Below are 19505 nucleotides of genomic sequence, written 5' to 3'. Positions count from 1 at the left end.
CCTTGGCGGCCATCTTGTTAGCAGTCTGGTGATCGAGAGGTTTCACTTGTGCAAACACTTTGTAGAGGCGCATTGCATCTCTTGCTCACAGTCACTTTGCCTGTAGTGACTAAACCGTACCACAGGGCTCTCTTGTCCTAAGCTTCGTAACTGATGCCATTTCTCCCAGCCCGAGGCACTGTGTCTGGAATAGCTATTTTTGTCTTCGATGCATTCATTGCTTGTACTATGCTATTTTCTGCTTATCACATGCACTCTTTCAAGACTATGTGCAGCTTCAGGTGAATACAGCTCGTTGGTGCAGTGACATATTGTGAATTATTCAATTAATTAATTAGCTTTCATTGAGGACTTTTTGTGAAATGTATGGGATTGGTATATGAAGATACATATATATATATATTCACTGAGAAAAAAAAAGGTTACAGGGATGTTATAGTTAGGAAATAGAATTTAAAACAAAACTTAGAAATTCACTGAAAAAAACAAAAGCTACAAGGACTTTATAGTTAGGTTCTGAATTTACTTGCACAAAACCATAGCAATTGAGCAATTATAGGAGTAACTATAACTATGCTCCCGTAAAGCACTGCTTAGGACCTCACATATTACATCACTCATGACATGGTCAGTGACATCACTGATGGCATCACTGATTACATCTCATATGACCCCTCCCCATATTACAAAAATGCCCTCTGCGGGCCCCCCACCCCGCATTAAAAAAAAGTCACAGAGAGGTGGTCATCCCTGGGGCATCGGGAGGGGGCCAGGAGGCCCCCGCCCACTCTTTTTTTAAAATAAAAGCCCCCAAGACTTGGCCCACCAGGGGGCATTAGACTAACGAATAGCGGGAGGCCACGCTTAGTTTTTTTTGTGATTTTACGGGTGGATTCACTGATCTACCTCATCTCTACTCATTAAATCAACCAAAAAATGGGTTTTAGCCCTGGGGGACCCTTTGGGACCCCAGCACCAGAGCTAAGGGTTCAGGATGTTCGTACCCTGGCCCCTTTTGCCCTTTTAAAAAAAAAGTTTTTAGGACTCAGCTGAAGCCGAGTCCCAAGATGGCTGACAACACTTCAACAGCTTCTCTGGTTGAAGTGTTATCAGCCAATCAGATCTCTGCACAACATTGTTAGGGGTCGCGAATCCTTCGCGTCCCTAGATATACAAATTTGTTTTCCCCCTAATTTCTTAAAAACTACTGAACGGAATTACGCCAAAACAAAAAAAAAAAGCACTCTTTCTGGACCAGGACCTACTTTCCGCCAAATTTGGTATAATTCTGTTCAGTAGTTTTTGCGCTTTCACTGTTCAAAATCTCTTGGGAAAAATGAATGGGAAAATGTGTTTTGGGACCCCCTTTTTTTCTCGCCCCCCCCCGGACAGATCACCCCGAAACATTCCAGGCAGCAGCTGATGGAACTGTCAAATGTTTTGGGAAAGTTTTGTGAAGATTCGTCCAGGGGTGCCAGAGATATAGGTAAGTTAAAAAAACACTTTTTATATAGAAACGTAATCCTACCTATAACTACCTAGTGGTGACCACCACTAGGTTATGTATATATATATATATATATATTTATATATATATATATATATATGTATATATATATATATATATATATATATATATATATATAACAACCTGTTATCCCCATTGTGTGCATCATTGGTCCATTTCCTGTTCCTTCTTGCTCCCATTAGCTAAGAAACGTTGTTTGCCTACAATATATTTTGGACGACATTAAACCAACAAGTGGGAATGAACTCATGTGGAGTGAAACGTCCCAGTGAATTTGGGTTTCTAATCAGGCTTTGGTAAAGTGAAAAATTCTGCCAAGCACAATCCAAATGGCAAAGGGGCATCATGTGCTCTAAAAAGTGCTGAAAATTCAGCTTTTACATGAAGCTTTGAGGTACCTCAGCTTGTCGTGTGATTTATTAGACTAGCACATAAGCGACATGGAAGCCATATCCATGTTATCTAAACATTTATATTTTTCAACTCCAAGAAGGTTTTCGTTGGAAAAAAACACAGAAGAGTTTGAAGAGAGTAGCCAAGACTGCCATTTCGAATTAGGGAAGTGTGCTGACGAATATTACACTCATGATTTGCCAAAATATAGTAAGTAACACAATTCACTCTTTTTTTTCAATTTACAGACGCTTTCAAGAAAACAGTTGAACATTTTGGCAGGCTGGATATTCTGGTCAATAATGCTGGTGTAAATAATGAAAAGGACTGGGAGAAAACTATACAGGTCAATTTGGTAAGAATGATTGCATGTTTAACTTTGCTTTGCAAATACAGTCCATCCATAATACATCAGTATCCATTGGTTAAGTGTACACTTCACTTTTCTACCTATCTGTGGATCTGGAAGACAGGGAATAAGCTGTAGACGTCTTAAAACAAACTCTTTACCTCAAAGCAATGTGCAGGTCTCTTTAACACAATTAAATAAATATGTACATCTGAATAAAGTCATAATAATGACTCTGTGTGAGCCGCAAAGGATAGTTTGCTTTATACCAATTACTAAGTCAAATCAATCAAAGACACTTTATTAGGTCTCCCACATGACCAAAAAAGCACAACATTTAAGACAAATAAAATCAATACATAAAAACACATTTAGGAACAAATAAAGACCGTTGCATCAGGGTCAGAAGAACATTTAGTAATAGGTGCAACATTAGGTTCACTGGATGGCCAGATGCTTACTTTGTTTAAGGCAGTCCTCCAAGATTTCACAGGTGAAAATAAGCTCCAGAGAACACCACATTTTAATCCTTAACAAAATGGGCACCGGACCTACCCAGTCTTCCAGGAACCCCCAGTCCCACTTCACAATGAGTAATACAACTCAAAGCCGATCTGGGGAGCCCTAGCAGTGTGTTCAAGAACCCCTTTTCTATTGCCTGGAGTGAGTTTGGTGACGTACACCCCAGACCCCTGTGCCATATACACCAGCAGAAAAACATTTACTTTTATACAATTGAACTAGTTCTTTCAGGTGTTTATGGCCTACATTCTTCGCAAACCTGAACGATTCATACCTTGCCTCCAATGCTTGTGCCATCAGAGAAAGCAGGTGGTTCCAGGACAGGTTTCCATCAAATAGAATGCCCAAGTAACTAAAATACTTTATTTTTGTGATGGATATACCATCCAAATAAACATTTTTGTAGTGGGTAGTTTTTGGATTTGAAGTTAGAATATAAGATTTATCATTATTGACCTTGAGGTTCAGACTTTGATTAAAACTAAAAAAAGCATTTAAAAGTGCCTGGAGACCCTTAGCTGTATGGGCTAAACAGACCCGGTTGTCTGTATACAACAGGACAGGGATTGATCTTGAACCAATTTTAGGCACATCGAAAGTAAAAGTACTTAAAAAAGAATCCAAAGCATTAATATAAAATAAGGATAAAAAGGGGCCGAAATACAACCCTGCCTCATCCCACAGGTGACTGGATAAGGGGTGCCAGGTCACCCCACTGGGAATACCGCACTCTCATATAATTATCTTGATGTAGGTTTCTCAAAATGGCCAATAGAGGGGGATCGATGGCCCTACTGTCCCAAAGTTTTCCTCTGTTTACTAGATCAAAGGCACAGGAGCGGTTCATGAAAGCCATATGAATGGCACCTCTCCTGGTTTCTGCATAGTTACCTAGAGTCAGGGAGAGATTTAATGCTTGTTCTGATGTACACCTGCCTGGCAAAAAATCATATTGCACATCCGTAAAAAATGAATTATCTTTCACCCAAGTTTCAAGTTTCCCCAAAATAACCCTACCAGATCTCCATGAAAGAATGAAGCAGGGAAATGGGACGGTAGTTAGAAGCATAGTTCTATCTCCCTTTTAATAAATAGGGACAGTGACTTACAGTTTCAAAGTTTCCACGTTCCCCCCCAATTATTAGGGACCTCAAAACATTAGTCAACAGAGGGGCCCACAAATCAGCATTCTGTTAAAAAAGTTCACACGGTACACCATCTGCCCTTGATGCCTTTCTATGGCAGAGCATAAAATGGCTGCTCAAACTTTCCCCACTGAAAAATAATTACTATACTCTTTAAGTGCCATTAAGTTAGCAGAACATATTGGGGGGGGTCCCCCTGTTCAGGCCGTACTGCGTTAAATATTTGAAAAAAATGAGAAACCCACTCCTGCTCCATTATAAGACAATCTATCCCTCTACACTTGAAGGGGTCTTTTCTGTAAAAAAGGGTCTATGAACAACTTCCCAAAATGCCCTGTTATCTTTCAGGGCAGCTGCACGTTCTAGTTCATCACAGTTATTTATTCTAATCTACCTCTTTCTTTTTTCAATAGCCATTTTATCATTTCTTCTGGCTACTTGTACAATGAGTGGGTTTTTTGGGATAGTGTTTGTAACTTGTTTTGAAACCTTTAAACTGTTTGTGCACTCTGAGGTAAACCAAGCATGGGCTGATCTCTCCATACGATAATTCTCTATCAATACAAAATCTGAAATGAAAGTGCAAGTTTTAGCAAAATCAGAACAGACAATGGCTGGCAAAAGATCATCCATTAGACAGTGGTTCACCTCTCTCAAGTTATTACCAACCACTTCTGTCAAGATTTTATTACCATCAACATTTTGCCATTTTCCAGGAGCCCCTTTAGTTGTAGAAAAAGTTAGCGCCCACCCACAAGAGATAAGCTTTAGGGTTCTTTTCCACTGTTTCATTGAGCAAAGTACCTAGCTCTTCAACAAATACCCAAGGGGTTGGGACCCAAAGAAATTATAATTAACATTTATAAGGACAATATTAAACATCACAAGGTGCGATAACTTCAGGAGTTGGTAACACGAATTTGAAAACACCTCCTTGATTGTAAGATTTACCTAATGCTGTAGAGACAAATGTAACAAGTCGACCTTTTCCCCTTCTGCCAAAAAAGGGACTGCGGAAGAGCCAAAAGATCTATACCCATTAACAAAAGGACGATCAACAACCATCTCTTGGCAACATATGATGTCATAAGCATCAATAAAACTCAGCCACTCCTGATTAATCAGCTTTGATTTGAGCCCTGCCACATTCCAAGAAAGGAAACGTAAAACCATTGAATACGATCTATCTGAACTATCCAAAATTGATGCGCAGGCATTCGGAGATGAGACTGGGTCAAATAAACTATGTTCAGTGGCTAGAATGCTGTCCTCCTCTGTTAGAAGCTTTCTGTCTGGGCAAGTGTTTTTACTGCACTTGTTCAGCCTGCCACACATTGAAATTCTTAATCGAACTGTCCCCGATTTCCCACTGGCAGACACAATTTTCACAGAGCATATTTCTCTGGGCATGAGCCACCCCTACCTCAAGCAAACTTCTGTTTACCTCTTGAGCTTGATGAAAACAGTTTAGCAGGAGCCCAACTGTTCTGTCTTCTTGATATTCATCATTTTTCGTGGCCAGTCAATCATTACCTGAGATCTATTTTGAGTCAAGATCCCATGAGCTCCTTTTACAGATGGACTGTGAGATTTGCAAAGACATGCACTAATCTTGTTCCTACTAGAGTCACGTGCCAGACAAAAGTAATCTAATGGAACAACCAACACCGGATCATCAGCTCTCATCCTCCAGCCCCCATAATTTGCATTAACCAATCGGCGGGCCAGCTCTGGTTACCTGCAGTTGTTAACAATACAATCCCCTTTAACAGATTTTACAGAGGGGCCCACCCAGTTCACTCTTCTCACTATAAGGATATCATTAAATTCCCGAATATTAAAATCAGTGTTTCTGGAGAGCCAATGACACACTTTGCTTTTTAGGGCTGTATAAGGTTTATCCTCTATCATCAACAATACCGCCACGTAAGGAGAACATTCAGGAGGCAGATGTAAAGGCTCCTGACCACACCTATGACAAAGCTGGGTGGCATACACAATGGCACCTAGAGAGTTGAAGGAGCCCTCTACTCTATGACCTGACAACAACAAATGCGAAGCATTGTGCATGTCCCGCATCGTTACAACCGAATTAGGCTGATTTACTGGAGCTATTTTGATGCCGCTAGGTCTTATAATGCCCTGATTTCACTTTTCAGGGCCCCCTTTAGCACCTGCACTGCTAGAATTACATGCAAGTGCCATCAGTGGTATATGAGGAGGTAGATGGGCTGGTGGTACAGGAGGCAAGGGAGCTAAGATAGCAGATTTGGTCTTACACTAGCAAGTTAAGTCCTTAGTGGCCCATTCCAGCTCACTACTTCTTTCCAAAATGGGCACATTTGCAGCAGCAATAGTCGTCTTCAGTGTTGTCACCAGACCCTCCCATGGCATGTTGTGCTCCTCTGAGCATCCAGCATTGGATACAGTGGATATAGGAAGCTGTTGCACAGTAGCTTCCTTATTTCATCTAGTCGATCTGGGGCCTAGATTATTAATTTTATTTGAATCTGGGGCCCACCATCCGCCTCTTCTTCCTTTTGGTAACGGTTGCCCGTGCTGCTATTGAGACCAGGATTAGGTGTGGCTGTCAGAAAGGAGATTACTGGCCCATCTTCCCTGCTGGCACCAAAGTGGGGGGTTCAGGACACCGCATACTTAGATTACCCTCCGCAGAAGTGCTTGCAGTATCAGCTAATGTGGAGTTAGAGCGTGGATTAACTATACTAGTACTGTCCCCCACTTCAAGTAGAAGTCGCCTTTCTGCCAGTTCAATTTCTTTGGATTTGGCATTTACAGCCCGTACCAAAAATAAGTCCAAAGAGGTGCCTTTAGTCAGAGAACTAGCTGCAGAGTCTTTATCTGCGACCAGCTTCCGTTTGCCAGGAGAGCCCCAAGAACAAATGCAAATGCATTTACTTACTTAGTAAGTGAAGCCAGTGGACACTAAGCCACAGAGGGAGGGTGGTGGCCCAGCCTGGTCTCTTACAGACTTACAGCCTTTTCAGTCGGTGAGCCAGGGAGTTCCTTTGAATGCATCTCTGGACGTGTGATTAGCATGACGGCCCACCTGCCGCATGAAATGCTGGGGCTTGTAGTCCTGATCTTCTGACCTCCAACCCCTGGCAAAAACAGAAAAGCTGTCACAAGCACCCACAGGCTTCAAGCCTAACCAGTACATCTTGCCAAACACAGAGTTCAGCAGAGTCCAAGCAGAGACCAGCCCAAAGCAACACAAGGCACGAAGGCTCCTTCATAATTTTCCCTGAGTTTTCCACCAACCACTTCTGCACTCACTGCACCCACTGCATTCTCTAAGCCTCGAAATGCCAGCAACAATAAGAACTTCATTAGCTTCAATCCTCACAATGGGTGGGAGAGATAATGCTGGGGTGGGGGAGAGGGAGAAAGAAGAAGAAAACCACCTTGGCTCACCTTTCTTAGACAAGCTCACATTGCCCACTAGCACACCAAGCACCTTCCTGCTGCACGCCTCAAAACTTGCTTGTTTCCCAAGATGAATTGAGTGAAGTAACCACATCTGGAAGGTAGCACAGTGAGCTAAGGATCATTAGGTATTTAGGCAAAAGACCAGAAGTTAGTGCAAGCACGATTTGTAAGAGGAAAGACATGGGCATGTGCCCCCCTGCTGCCCTCTCTGCTCCTACTGCCTGTATTTCTCTCACTGAGTTCACGTCAGTTCACCTCCAGCAGCGCGGATTCACAGCAGCACCACAGCTATCCCCTGTGGAGGCCCAGCAAGAAACATGAAGAAAATGAATAGTGGAGTCTTGATGGTCTTAATGGTGTAAACGCGTTTGACAGCGTTCGACAGCAGCAGAAACTGGCTTGTTGGCGGGCACGAGCACTGCAGCCTAGATTACAAAGTGAACTGATGAACTCACATTCCATTTTAAGGCTTCACAGCACTTTCTCTCTTGCATATTTAGTGTACATATTTAAAATGATCACTCATTTTGAATAAAACACAGTAACAGGAAGAGGCTTTCAGTCTGTTTAAAAAGGTGATAGTGATATTTTGCATGATTCTTTATCAGCATGGTGTTTATTGAACGTACACTTAGCAAAAACAGAACACATGCATTATCAAATAGTATATTCATGGAACTATTTCTCAATCAGCTTATCCCTGAGAAAAAAATGTACAAGTACAGCCTGCGTAGGCATTGTATTTGGAAGTCCAGGTATTAAGAATTCTACTTCAGTACAATCACAAATACCTGATTCTATAGGTACTCAGCTGAACAACATATGTGGTGAATTTAGCACAGCAAACATAAAATCTAACAGTGAACATATAAGCACTGAAAACCTCACAATTTAGAGGAGGTAAAATAGTGAAGCCCCTCCTACTTATTTTGAATTTCAAAGTTGCCCGTGCTTTTCTGTAGGAGGCATGGTCTGATGTGACGCTTACGTTACCGGCTCTGACTTTTGCTGACAATGCAGTTGTTTGGGCACAGACATGGAATGCTCTACACCAGTGGTTCCCAACGTTTTGACTCCTAAGGAGCCTCACTGAATCACTACTGGATGCCGGGGACCCCCAAACAATTTGTACAATTTAACTTTCAAGCATTAAAACAGTAACTCACAAAAAATACACAAACAATTACACACCAAACAAACTCTCAAATTACTAATTAATGAGAAGGTTAACTTTTCAACGTTTAGTTTTATTTCAGAAAGTTGAATCCTCAAGTTAGATTCTACATTTTCTAAGTCATTTCTGTTTTAATGTTTTAGGTACATAAGATCTGAAAAAGATTTTTCACATCAATATGTGAATGGGAAAAAAGTAATACCTTAAGTGCCTGTCATCTCTCCATAACCCCTTGGTTATGTATTTCATTTGTTTTATAGCACCTCTCATACCAATAATAATGATTTCTCACTTGTGTGGGTAGACCTAGAACCTGAGACATGAAATGACCCAAAACGCAACACAGATGCTGCACATTTGTCCAGCCAAAACTGACCATCTTTTCCCAATGCGGGTAGCTCTAGATTTTGGACCCTAGCTCAGTGGACAGCTAGGGGAACCTAGCCAACTTGTATATTTTTTTAAACTAGATACCACGGGGTATCCAGGGTGGGCTGACTTGCATGGCTTTTGCCACGTTTGTTACCCAAAATCGGTTGCAAACCTGAAACTTTGACAAAAAAACTCATTTTTCTCACATTTCAGTGATGGAAAGTTCTAGGATCTGCAGCGAGCTACAAACTTCCTTCCATCCGGCACTCCCCCATGTCTCTCAATAAAAATGGTACCTAACTTGTGTGGGTAGGCCTACTGACTATGACAGGAAATGGCCCGAAACCCAACATGGGCGCTGTACATTTTTCCACCCAAAACTGACAACACTTTTCCCAATGTGGATAGCTCTAGATTTTGGACCCTAGATCAGCCGCCACTCAGGGAAACCTAAAAAACCTGTTCATTTATAAAAATGAGATACCTAGGGTTATCTCATCGGGTTGACTGATGGCTTTTTCCATATTTTGTTACCCAGAATCCCTTGCAAGCCTGAAACGTTGCCAAAAAACACATTTCCTCACATTTCTGCGATGGAAAGTTCTAGAATCCAAGGGAGCTACAAACTTCCTTCCACCTGGTATTTCCCCAAGTCTCCTGATAAAAACTGTATCTCACTTGTGTGGCTAGACCTAGTGCCTGCAACATGAAACGGCCCAAAACATAACAGGGACGCTGCACATTTTTCTACCCCAAACTGTTCCTCTTTTCCCAAAGTGGTTAACTCTTGATTTTAGACCCTAGCTCTGCTGCCACATTTTTCCACCCCAAACTGTTCCTCTTTTCCCAAAGTGGTTAACTCTTGATTTTAGACCCTAGCTCTGCTGCCACCTAGTGAAACGAAGCCAACATGTATATTTTTTAAAACCTAGGGATATCCAGTGTGGACTGTCTTGTATGGCTGTCGCCATGGTTTGGTACCCAGAATCCCTTGCAAACATGAAACGTTGACATAAAATACATTTTTCCCACATTTCTGTGATGGACAGTTCTATAATCCATGAGGAGCCATACATTACCTTCCACCTGGCATTCTCCAAAGTCTCTCAATAGAAATGGTACCTCAAATAGGAACCGGCCCAAAAAGCAACACAGATGCTGCACATTTTTCCACCCATAACTGACTCTCTTTTCCCAATGTGGGTAGTTCTGGATTTAGGACCCTAGCTTAGCTGCCACATATGGAAGCCTAGCTAACCTGTAATTTTTTTTAAACTAGACACTTAGGGGTATCATGGGAAGGCTGACTTGCATGGCTCTTGCCATGTTTTGTAACCCAGAATCCCTTGCAAACATGAAACTTTGACAGAGAAAAAAACATTTTTCTAACATGTTCTAGACTCTGTGGAGAGCCACAAACCTCCTTCCGCATGGCATTCCCCCAAGTCTCTCAATAAAAGTGGTACTTCACTTGTGTGGGTAGACCTAGTGCCCGTGACAGGAATTGGCCCAAAAAGCAACGTGGCGATGCACATTTTTCCTTCCTAAACTGACCGTCTTTTCCCAATGTGGGTGGCTTTAGATTTTGCACTTTAGCTCAGCTGCCACCTAGAGAAACCTAATCAGCCTGTACATTTTTTAAAACGAAACACTAGATGCTAGGATGGGCTGACATGTATGGCTTTTACAACCTTTTGTTACCCATAATCCCTTGTAAACATAAAACTTTGTAATAAAAAACTCACTTTCCTCACATTTCTGTGAGGGAAAGTTCTAGTATTCACGGGGAGCCACAAACGTCCTTCCAGCTGGCATTCCTCAAAGTCTTCTGATAAAAATTGTACCCTACTTGTGTGGCTGGACTTAGAGCCTGCACCAGAACAAATCAAACCAAGGGTAAAGAGGGTCCCTTTGTGAGGACTCCAATTGATGTTAGTTTGATCAGTTTCTGTCACTGGTACTAGGCCCGGCCACATAAGTGGGGCATCATTTTTATTGGGACAAGTGGAGACACTCTGGGTAATAGGAAGTTTGTGGTATCCTTCTGATTCTGGAAGAATATGGCACAGAAATGCAAGGAAAAAGTGTGATTTTAGTCACAGTTTGAGGCTTGAAGGGCATTATGGGTATGAAAATGCGTTGGGATCCACAAGAGGCACACTACTCTGTACTCCCATAGGTGTCTAAATTACAAAAATATCTGGAGTTGTTACATTTTCCCTAGAGACGATGTACACCCTGGCAGAGAAAGACAAAAAAGGAAAATATTACTGCACAACCATCTATTAATCAAGTACATACAGATACTGGTTGGATTTGGCACAAGGGTCAGAAATGGTTCAATATGTAAAATTTTATTAACAAGAGATTTCACAAAAATTAAATATGCTGTTAATAATTAAAAGATTAAAAAGCTTAACCAATGACTCACCACTCATGAGCTGTAAAGCCGTGTCAAGGCACTAACCTCTTTACAGTCCATTCATACGTGACACACACAAGACCATTCATGCTGCCAGCTGCGGATCCAATACATTGATACATTCACATCAACGGACAGCACCGCTCAGGTCCCATTAATTTCATATGCCCACATACCTGACACAGCAATCATACCGGCTGATGGAGTGTGTCGACTGGTGTTTGTCTAGTAGTGTGTGTAGTGACAAGCAGCAAGTCACTACTCACATATCGTGAGCAAATCCCACTTCACACACACCGCCAACCAACACCAGTCCACGCACACCACCAGCCAAGCTCCAGTCCACGCACACTGCCAGTCAAGCACCAGTCCATGTACACCGGGAGCCAAGCACCAGTTCATGCACACTGCCATCACAAATTTTGTAACAAAAAAGAAAACACAAAGTAATGGGAAGTCCCTAACTAAATACATCACACTAATGCCAGCCTTGAAACTGAACAAAAAATATAAAGCAATACAGTACCAGTAGTTCACTTTTATGCGCGCAGTTGCTACCAAAAGCACTGTTGTGTGTGGTACAATCTAACATATGCAGGCACACACAGCCTAGGTTTAGAAGGACATTTAGAGCGGTGCATACAACTCTCCTTCCATATGCCTCTTTGCATATAAATTCAACATCTCTTACAGAGATTATTTGTTTGGACATGGGAGGAATGTAATCAGCAAAGTGGCGATCTTCCCATCTAGCCAATCCTCCATCACTCCAACTCTAGGAGAACTTGCAAGTTCCACTATAACAAGGCTGGCAGTCACAGACTGCTGAAACTGAACAAACATCATCTTTGACTCTGGAGACCAATCTTTGAAGATCACAAAAGCATTGAAGGTTGCAAGACTAAACAACTGGATACCCAACTTCGTACACCAAATGTAAGCTTTATGAACAGCAGTGTAATGTTCCGACCTCTGATCTGCTCTATCTACACCACCCATGTGCTTATTGTAGTCTAAAATGCACACAGGTTTGCACACTACAGCAACCTGACCCCAGACAGTCACAGGTGAACTACTTTTATCATAGATGATAGTCAGCATATAGACATCCTTCCTGTCTGCAAATTTCACAGCTAGCAGTTCATCACTACACAAGGTACTGCACTGTTCCCTCTCAGGTTTTATACAAACAATCTCCTTTGGATAACCTTTATGTTAGAGCGGACTGTGCCACAAGCGACAGTGTCCACTTTGAACATTTTCCTGAACAATTGCACACCAGTATAGAAGTTATCTACTTATAAATGGTGATATTTGTTTAAAAAGTCTTTGTTAATCCTGGCATGACTGGCATGGTCTCACTTAACTTTTTGCCTCTCCTTCCCAGGTTGTTTCTGTGTGCTTGACTCTGTTTTGCTGTTTTTATTACTCTGGGCACTTTGCCACTGCTGACCAGTGCTAAAGTGGAAGTGCTCCCAATGTGAAAATTATATGTGTAATTGGCTTTTCCATTATTGGCATATTTGATTTACTAATAAGTCCCTGGTAAAGTACTAGAGGTGCCCAGGGCCTGTAAACCAAATGCTACTAGTGGGCCTGCACCACTTGTTGTGCCACCACATGAGCAGCCTTGTAAACATGGCTCAGACCTGACACTTCAGTGTCTGTGTGTGCTGTTTTAAGCTACCAGTTCAACTTGCCAAGTGTACCCACTTGCCAAGCCTAAACCTTCCCTTTTTATACATGTAAGGCACCCTTAAGGTAGGCCATAGGAGCCCCATGGGCAGGGTTCAGTGTATGTTAAAGGTGGGACATGTACTCATGTGTTTTACCTGTCATAACAGTGAAATACTGTCAAATTTGGTTTTCACTGTGCAAGGCCTATCTCTCTAGGTTAACAAGGGGGCTGCCTTTAAATATTATTAAAGTGCAGATTCCCTTGGAGAGCAGATAGAAATATTGAGTTTGGTCTCTCTGAACTCACAATTTAAAAATACATCTTTTAGTGAGGTTGGTTTTTAGATTGTTAGTTTGAAAATGCCACTTTTAGAAAGTAGGCATTTTGTAGCTTAACCCATTCTGTGACTCTGCCTTTTTGTGGCTTCCTTGTCTGGGTCAATTGACAGTTGGGCTGGTTGTGAATCTCCTCTAGACAGTGACACAGGTGGTGCTGGGGTGTAGCCTGCATATCCTGATGAACCATCTGTGCTAAGGTGGAGGGAGGAGTGGTCATTCACACCTGAAAGAGCTGTGCCTGCCCTCACACAATGCAGACTTGAACCCCCTGGTGTGTGCCTGGGGCCTGGCCTATGCAAGGAAGGAAGTTGTGCAACTTCAAAGGCAGAAAGGGGTATAAGTATTGGACCCCAAGCCCCAGACTTTAGATTACTTCAAGGATTCAAGAGGAATCTCTGTCTGGGGAAGAGCTGAGGAGAAGTGCTGCCCTGGCCTGTGACTGTGCTGTGTTGGGCTAGCGTGCAGTTGCTGCTTCTGCCTGAGCAAGGGGACAGACACTGAACTTAATTGTGCATTCCTGCATGAGAGGTATCTGCAAGGGCTTGGAGTAGAGCTTGCTTCCTGTTTTGAAGCCTCAGGGACAGCAAAGGCTTCATCATCCAGTTCTGAGGTTGCGTGCTTTCACCTCTAGCTTGCCAGAGGGTGCCATTCCAGTTCCTGGGCCCCTGGAAGTGAATTTCTGGAGAAAACCTGTGTAATGACACCAGATGACATTGTGCGACTTCGCTAAGGACACGGCCTGCCCCAAAGCCGTTAACCTCGCAGAAGAGCAATGACCCCAACGACTCCGCAGGCTTGGATTCGCCTCAGCAGCTGACACCCCATGAATTTGCATAGATCTGAGTGTCGTAAGTCTGACATCCATGACATCCATCCATCCATCAAGCCTGAGGCCCTGTGACATCATCGCAAATCCGTTAGGTCACCCCACAGCTTTGTCACTTCGCCAGACTTCATATGTGCCAGAACCAAGGGACCGACATCTCGCAACCGACACTGCCTCACCTCCACCACTCTGCAGTAAGGACCCAACGCCGCTGCATGATGCCTTTGCTCCTCTGCCCCATACTACCAGAACTGACGCTGCATCGGATCCAGTGACACCTCGCTCCCCAACTCCGTGCAATGGCCTGTTTTCTACTTGTTTACAAAGGTACTGTACCTGGGGGTCGTACAACTCTATAAATGGCATCAGTGGCATCGCATTCTAGGAAATGACTCTGTCACAAAGCAGCCTAACATCAAATTGCAGCATTTGTGCTTCTAGGCACTATTTTTGTGTCTTAAGTGCTAAAATCAAATTATTATCAGTTTATTGTGGATTTTTATCGTATTTGGGCTTGATTGTTTTGATAAAATATTTAATTTTTTCTAAACCAGTGTAGTGTCATTTTGTAGTATCACACTGTATTACTGTGTGTATTGGTACAAATACTTAACACATTGTCTCTGAGTTAAGCCTGCCTGCTCGTGCCAAGCTACCCAGGAGGTGAGCGGGGTTAACAGAGTGATTCTCCTTTACTCTGACTAGAGTGAAGGTCCATGCTTGGACAGAGGGCAACCTAACTGCCAACCAAAGACCCCATTTCTAACAGTCCTCTTCCAAGTTCTCACACAATTTTCTCACAAACTCCAAAAGTGGATGGACAACCAGGGGATCAATAGTGGAATCCCTACCGTTGTACACCCATATATTATAGACATAAACTGTACTACTCTTAGAAAGCATATACATCTTAATTCCATAATATGCCCACTTGCTAGAAATGTGCTGCCTAAAAAACTTTTCAGCCCAGGCTGCAATCCAGTTGCCCCTTGCTGCACTATTGGCACATCAGTGCCTTACTCTAAAACAGGCACTTCCTCTGGACAGAGAGTGGCTTCATCATCAGGTGATTCCTCTCAGAGAGTAAATTCACTGCCGGAAACTTGCACTTCCTCCTCTGCCACAGATGCAGAGTAAGTCTCATAATGATGGTCAGAGGGAGATTCAAAAAGCATACCAACAACCTCCTGAGCGGTAATCATGGGATTAGCCATAATCCTTACTAATAAAAGTAACTTGACAAATAAGTCAACAATACTCAACACTATAAGAGAAGCAATAAATAAAGTGTGGCTTTATCAAACAGAAAGTAAAACGACTGGCATATAGTAACCTGGAAGGAAAAGTCAATCAATAAAAATCACAGAAAAACCTAAATACTCGAATACAGTACCACTCACTTGCCAGAGACAGCTAGACTCAGGATCACCTGCACCTACTCTGCACAAACACAACAGGCACTAACGATATTCCATTAGAAAGAAAAAACAAAAGAAAATTACACATAAGACTACACAATACACATTGTGCACAAATCCAAGGACAATTTCACACACAATGAAACAGAAGCAAAATATGCTGCTGTTATTACACCATTTTCAAAACAAACATTCATGCATGGCAATAATACTAATTTGAAATAAACTGTACAAAAAGGTTTTTCTTATCAAACACATGCAACTACACAAACTGCCAATCTTTCAGTGCCGAAACCGCAAGCAGGAGTCACAGCAAAGGAAATCAAAATCTTTGCACTAGAACAAAAAGGAACAATAAAATATAACAATCACAGATGCAAATGATGACAAGAAATAAAATAATGAACTTGCATTCCATAAATGTGCCTGGTTTATAGTGGCTGCTGCCTCCCTTTGGGGGCATTAAACATATGGACAATCTGCCCCAAACGGGGACTGAAACATCCAAAATATTGTCCCCCAAAGGTAGGTGATGCTTGCCCAAGGCGCGCTCCCCAAACACAAAAATCACCTACATAAACAAATCCCTGGTATCTAGTAGCTTCTGCCCCTCTTTGGGGCAGATGGCCCTAAATCATATAGCCAATCTGACCCTTTTGGGGGCAGAAATGGCCAAAACATTCTCCCCCAAAAGGGGAGTGACCTTTCCCCAAGGGGCCGCTCCCCAGACACAAACATCAACCTCATAAATGAATCCCTGGTGGTTAGGGGCAGATGGCCCTACATAATATGGCCAATCTTCCCCCAAAGGGGGCAGAAATGGCCAAAATATTCTCCCCAAAAAGGGGAGCGACCCTTATCCAAAGGGCCACTCCCTAAACAAAGAGTAAAGAAATAGTTAGTGGGCATTCCTGCTGCAGAAAACCCTTTCCCTCCCCCCATGCCTCTTTGGCTGGCTCAAACCCTTCCCAGAGGAAAAACACAATTGTCCTCTAACCGGGCTTAAAGCAAATGGCCTCCAGCGTGGTCCCAGTAAGTTTTAATGACGTTGATGCACTGTGTGAACCACTGTCATCAGATTGCTGTGGGGGGAAGCACTGCCATCCCTGTTGGGGGTGAAGAAGGGCAGCCCACGTGGGGAGCGTCTGCACTTCCCCCGTGGGTGGATGCCAGGATGGCCGTAAGAGGCCCTGTGCACACGCCCACTAATACCTTTCTAACTTGTACCATGCAGTTTCCATGCAGCTCTTCAAGCCCAGTTCATAGCTCCTTGCTAGATTACAATTGAAATGTATGAACTGCACAGTAACAAAAGAACCTCTGCGACAAAAGCAGAAACCCACTGTGCTATGCACATAAAATACTGTTCTTTGATATGCATGATAGATAGTCTTTGCAACAGGCATATTAGCCATCTATGCTACCTTAGATAGGTCAAAACTGCCACTAGACAAAACTCCCATCTCTTTCCAGCAGGTATATTAATCACCAAAGTTATCTGACACTTTTATTTTTGCTCAAAAACTGCTGGGTATACAAGGGACTTTGCAGTGCTTTTAAAAAGGCTGTACAACTCAAGTAACAAATATAAAAACACTCAATGCATGAGTTTATGCCAGAGGCCCCAGCTGGAGAAGTGTCTTCCTGCAGGCCCAGGCCTTGAGAGGCCTGCAGAACCCTGTGAATGTGTCATGGAACCCTTGGGCTCCACAGACCACAAGTTGGGAACCGCTGCTCTACACAAAGCTAATGGTGGTGGTATGGCATAGGAAATAGCATCGCTGTACAGTACCTGAGAACCAGGTTCCCGTCCATCGTAGGCTACGGGAGACGACCTGTAGCATTTTCTTTCTGGATCCCAGTCATTTGGGTTTGTTCTAGCCTTCCAAGGCTAAAGGGAGGATCCTTTTTAATGCAGAGTAAACGTTTACACTGGGACGTTTGTGCCTGTAAGGTTGTTGGAGGAAGCTCAAAATAAATTCCTAAAGAAGGTATTTAGATTTTTATAAAGTACCTGCAACATAGTCCAGCATGATCTGCTATCCCTCCAATTAATCATGGTTGCAGTTATGCATTCACTCATTTACGGTGTAAAGCAGTTCTACAACTAACATGGAAATTATTAAAGGATTTTTACCAGACATGTGTGGCATGTGCAACTCCAAGGGGAGAATTAGCCCCCCCCCCAATGATGAGAGGATGGTGTATCATAATGACAAAATTTGTCTCTCACGGGGCCTGTAAGACTCACAGTCCTCTACTCCTGGTGGTCTTCTAAATAACTCCTTTCCCCTGAGTGGTTATAAGTGGGCAGTAAAGAATTGAATTTTATAGCATGTATGTTGTGTATTGCTGTCCTCACATATATCCTGTAGTGCTGGCAAAGTGAAGATGCTAGATGAGGCTAGTTGCTACTGAATTGGTGTTTAAATATTTAGACTAGTCCTGTACGTGTGAAAAATGACACCACTTCACCTTATAGACAATAGAAGGGCATGGATTTGGGGCAGTGAGAGCCTGGAACACAGGAAGAAGTGTTGGTTTGAGCTGAGATGTATTAAATGGGAGGGGGCAATCTAGTCTGGGAGGTTTTCCCACTGTCATCTTCTTCCCTAGCACCACACTCTCTTGCAGAGTTTGAGCTACAAATGAGAGAGTCTCTTTGCCTTTCTTTCACTCTTTGACATACAATATGGTTTTGTGTTTGAAGCACTATTGTTGTATGTGGTTAGAGTAAAGCCATGTGAAACTACAGGTAAATACCTGAAGGATTCTTGCAAGGAGGCTTATGAGACTAAGGAGAATGTTGTTTTCACAAAGAATACAAACTGCAGTGCCTTAAAGTAAAAAGGAAAGTGGGGGTATGTGGATTTGGAATCTGCTTGGAGCTCAGAAGAATAATTCAATCTACAGCATGAAGGCCTCCTGTCTTTTAGGGGAGCACGGTAATACTGTTCCCAAATTAGACTGAATCTCTGTTACAAGGATCTGTTCTACACCTGGAGAATCTAGGTTCCTGGCCTCTTTAAACACAGAAAACTGCAGAAATGGGACTGTGTTTGCTAGAACTATTATTAAAGCTGTGCAAAACATCTGGACCTGATAAACTTCATTTGTTTATTCACTTTTCTGACCATTACTAACATCCACAACTGTTGAGCTAGCTTTAAGCCACAGCAGGATCAGTTCACATAATTGAGGGGCTCCCGTTTGAGCTGAAGACTTGATATCTTTGATAGAGTGATCTAGAGCGAATGGTGATTCCAAATGCATCCATCAACAACAAAGCAATGAGCCACACCCTATGATTTAACCTGCAGGACCAGATGTCCCTTAAACATCTTTGTGACTCAAGTTTAATCACATTTTGTGAACTATAGGTTTCATACCTTTGAACTGGTGGTCTGGTGCTGCTACCACTTATGAGTCTGGATCACTGTGACTTCAAGCAATTGACACCCAGATCCTATGCCTTCTTCTTTGGCTTTTCCATCGGTTCTGCTACTGAAGAACAATTCATATAGAAAACCACTGACATTAGAATTAACTGACTGTCTTTTAAACACAGTCCTTCCAAGTACCACACATCAAGGGTTAGACTACCACATTTTAATGTGGTGGTCCACATCACCACACTGAAATGGATAAGTCACGCATTTATTCCGCCTCCTGACATCACAGATGCTGAGGCAGACAATAACAAGACCTGAGCGCCGCCCTCTATTAGAAGCATGCAAGAGAGGAGCACAGGGTGCACTGTACTAACTGCACACACTGTTCAGTGCTGCCTTCATTCAACAATCAGAATGGGTAGCGCCAGCCTGGGGGACTAGTTCATCTGTGCTAGTGGTTGCATTCATTATGGATCACAGCTGCTGGTGTGATATTCA

The 19505-nt window shown here is 42.7% G+C and overlaps 1 protein-coding gene across 2 annotated transcripts in view; it reads left to right on the top strand.

Annotated features, from left to right (window-relative positions):
• The window catches only part of HPGD (15-hydroxyprostaglandin dehydrogenase), a 215748-nt gene that overhangs the window by 27225 nt on the left and 169018 nt on the right, over positions 1-19505 (top strand). For both annotated transcript variants that reach the window (XM_069244577.1, XM_069244568.1), the window contains exon 3: positions 2170-2276. In XM_069244577.1, coding sequence (XP_069100678.1) covers positions 2170-2276 — 107 coding nt within the window. The remainder of the gene's footprint in view (positions 1-2169; positions 2277-19505) is intronic.

The sequence above is a fragment of the Pleurodeles waltl genome, chromosome 1_2 (genome assembly GCF_031143425.1).
Source record: "Pleurodeles waltl isolate 20211129_DDA chromosome 1_2, aPleWal1.hap1.20221129, whole genome shotgun sequence".
NCBI classification, from domain to species: Eukaryota; Metazoa; Chordata; class Amphibia; order Caudata; family Salamandridae; genus Pleurodeles; species Pleurodeles waltl.
Note: the sequence above shows the minus strand (reverse complement) of the source record. Positions and strands in the feature narration are given on the sequence as shown.